This window comes from Salmo salar, unplaced genomic scaffold, assembly GCF_905237065.1.
Source record: "Salmo salar unplaced genomic scaffold, Ssal_v3.1, whole genome shotgun sequence".
Taxonomy (NCBI): Eukaryota; Metazoa; Chordata; class Actinopteri; order Salmoniformes; family Salmonidae; genus Salmo; species Salmo salar.
Window position 1 is genome coordinate 57,501 of NW_025549165.1, and position 2,500 is coordinate 60,000.

Below are 2,500 nucleotides of genomic sequence, written 5' to 3' on the forward strand. Positions count from 1 at the left end.
CAACCTGCCACTCCCACCCACCCTGCCACTCCCGGCACCGCGCACCAGTACCAACAATACCGTAAGACTGTGTGTGTGTGTGTGTGTGTGTGTGTGTGTGTGTGTGTGTGTGTGTGTGTGTGTGTGTGTGTGTACTAGAGAATGTGTGTATAGGAATGTCTCTCTGTGTGGAGGTGGAGCAGATATGTGTTAGAGAGTGGTTTGAGTTTATTGATTCTTGCTCAAAGATAAAACTGAAGAAATTCAGAATTGACATGATAATAAAGACCGATTTAAATACAGACGTTCTGATTTGTGTGTAGCTGTTCCGGACGTGTCCACGTACCAGTATGAGGAGAGTTCTGGCTACTACTACGACCCTCTAACTGGACTCTACTACGACCCTAACTCACAGGTAGCATATACTCTACTACGACCCTCTATCTGGACTCTACTACGACCCTCTATCTGGACTCTACTATGACCCTCTATCTGGACTCTACTACGACCCTCTAACTGGACTCTACTACGACCCTCTATCTGGACTCTACTACGACCCTCTAACTGGACTCTACTACGACCCTCTAACCGGACTCTACTACGACCCTCTATCTGGACTCTACTACGACCCTCTAACTGGACTCTACTACGACCCTCTAACCGGACTCTACTACGACCCTCTAACTGGACTCTACTACGACCCTCTATCTGGACTCTACTACGACCCTCTAACTGGACTCTACTACGACCCTCTATCTGGACTCTACTACGACCCTCTAACCGGACTCTACTACGACCCTCTAACCGGACTCTACTACGACCCTCTAACTGGACTCTACTACGACCCTCTATCTGGACTCTACTACGACCCTCTAACCGGACTCTACTACGACCCTCTAACCGGACTCTACTACGACCCTCTATCTGGACTCTACTACGACCCTCTAACCGGACTCTACTACGACCCTCTAACTGGACTCTACTACGACCCTCTAACCGGACTCTACTACGACCCTCTAACTGGACTCTACTACGACCCTCTAACTGGACTCTACTACGACCCTCTAACTGGACTCTACTACGACCCTCTAACCGGACTCTACTACGACCCTCTAACCGGACTCTACTACGACCCTCTAACTGGACTCTACTACGACCCTCTAACTGGACTCTACTACGACCCTCTATCTGGACTCTACTACGACCCTCTAACTGGACTCTACTACGACCCTCTAACTGGACTCTACTACCACCCTCTAACCGGACTCTACTACGACCCTCTAACCGGACTCTACTACGACCCTCTAACCGGACTCTACTACGACCCTCTAACTGAACTCTACTACGACCCTCTATCTGGACTCTACTACGACCCTCTAACCGGACTCTACTACGACCCTCTAACTGGACTCTACTACGACCCTCTAACCGGACTCTACTACGACCCTCTATCTGGACTTTACTACGACCCTCTATCTGGACTCTACTACGACCCTCTATCTGGACTCTACTACGACCCTCTAACTGAACTCCACAACGACCCTCTAACTGAACTCCACAACGACCCTCTAACTGAACTCCACAACGACCCTCTAACTGGACTCTACTACGACCCTCTAACCGGACTCTACTACGACCCTCTAACCGGACTCTACTACGACCCTCTAACCGGACTCTACTACGACCCTCTAACTGGACTCTACTACGACCCTCTAACTGGACTCTACTACGACCCTCTAACCGGACTCTACTACGACCCTCTAACCGGACTCTACTACGACCCTCTAACTGGACTCTACTACGACCCTCTAACTGAACTCTACTACGACCCTCTAACTGGACTCTACTACGACCCTCTAACTGGACTCTACTACGACCCTCTAACTGGACTCTACTACGACCCTCTAACTGGACTCTACTACGACCCTCTATCTGGACTCTACTACGACCCTCTAACTGGACTCTACTACGACCCTCTAACTGGACTCTACTACGACCCTCTAACCGGACTCTACTACGACCCTCTAACCGGACTCTACTACGACCCTCTAACCGGACTCTACTACGACCCTCTATCTGGACTCTACTACGACCCTCTATCTGGACTCTACTACGACCCTCTATCTGGACTCTACTACGACCCTCTAACTGGACTCTACTACGACCCTCTAACCGGACTCTACTACGACCCTCTATCTGGACTCTACTACGACCCTCTATCTGGACTCTACTACGACCCTCTAACCGGACTCTACTACGACCCTCTAACCGGACTCTACTACGACCCTCTAACTGGACTCTACTACGACCCTCTATCTGGACTCTACTACGACCCTCTAACCGGACTCTACTACGACCCTCTAACCGGACTCTACTACGACCCTCTAACTGGACTCTACTACGACCCTCTAACTGGACTCTACTACGACCCTCTATCTGGACTCTACTACGACCCTCTATCTGGACTCTACTACGACCCTCTAACCGGACTCTACTACGACCCTCTATCTGGACTCTACTA

The 2,500-nt window shown here is 50.3% G+C and overlaps 1 protein-coding gene across 1 annotated transcript in view; it reads left to right on the top strand.

The window, feature by feature from the left end:
• The window catches only part of LOC106591492 (RNA-binding protein 10), a gene marked incomplete at its 5' end in the record, with an annotated part of 72,562 nt that overhangs the window by 53,213 nt on the left and 16,849 nt on the right, over positions 1 to 2,500 (top strand). Inside the window, 2 exon segments of the mRNA XM_045713068.1 lie at positions 1 to 61; positions 303 to 394. The exon segment at positions 1 to 61 is cut by the window's left edge and continues 24 nt beyond it. Coding sequence (XP_045569024.1) covers positions 1 to 61; positions 303 to 394 — 153 coding nt within the window.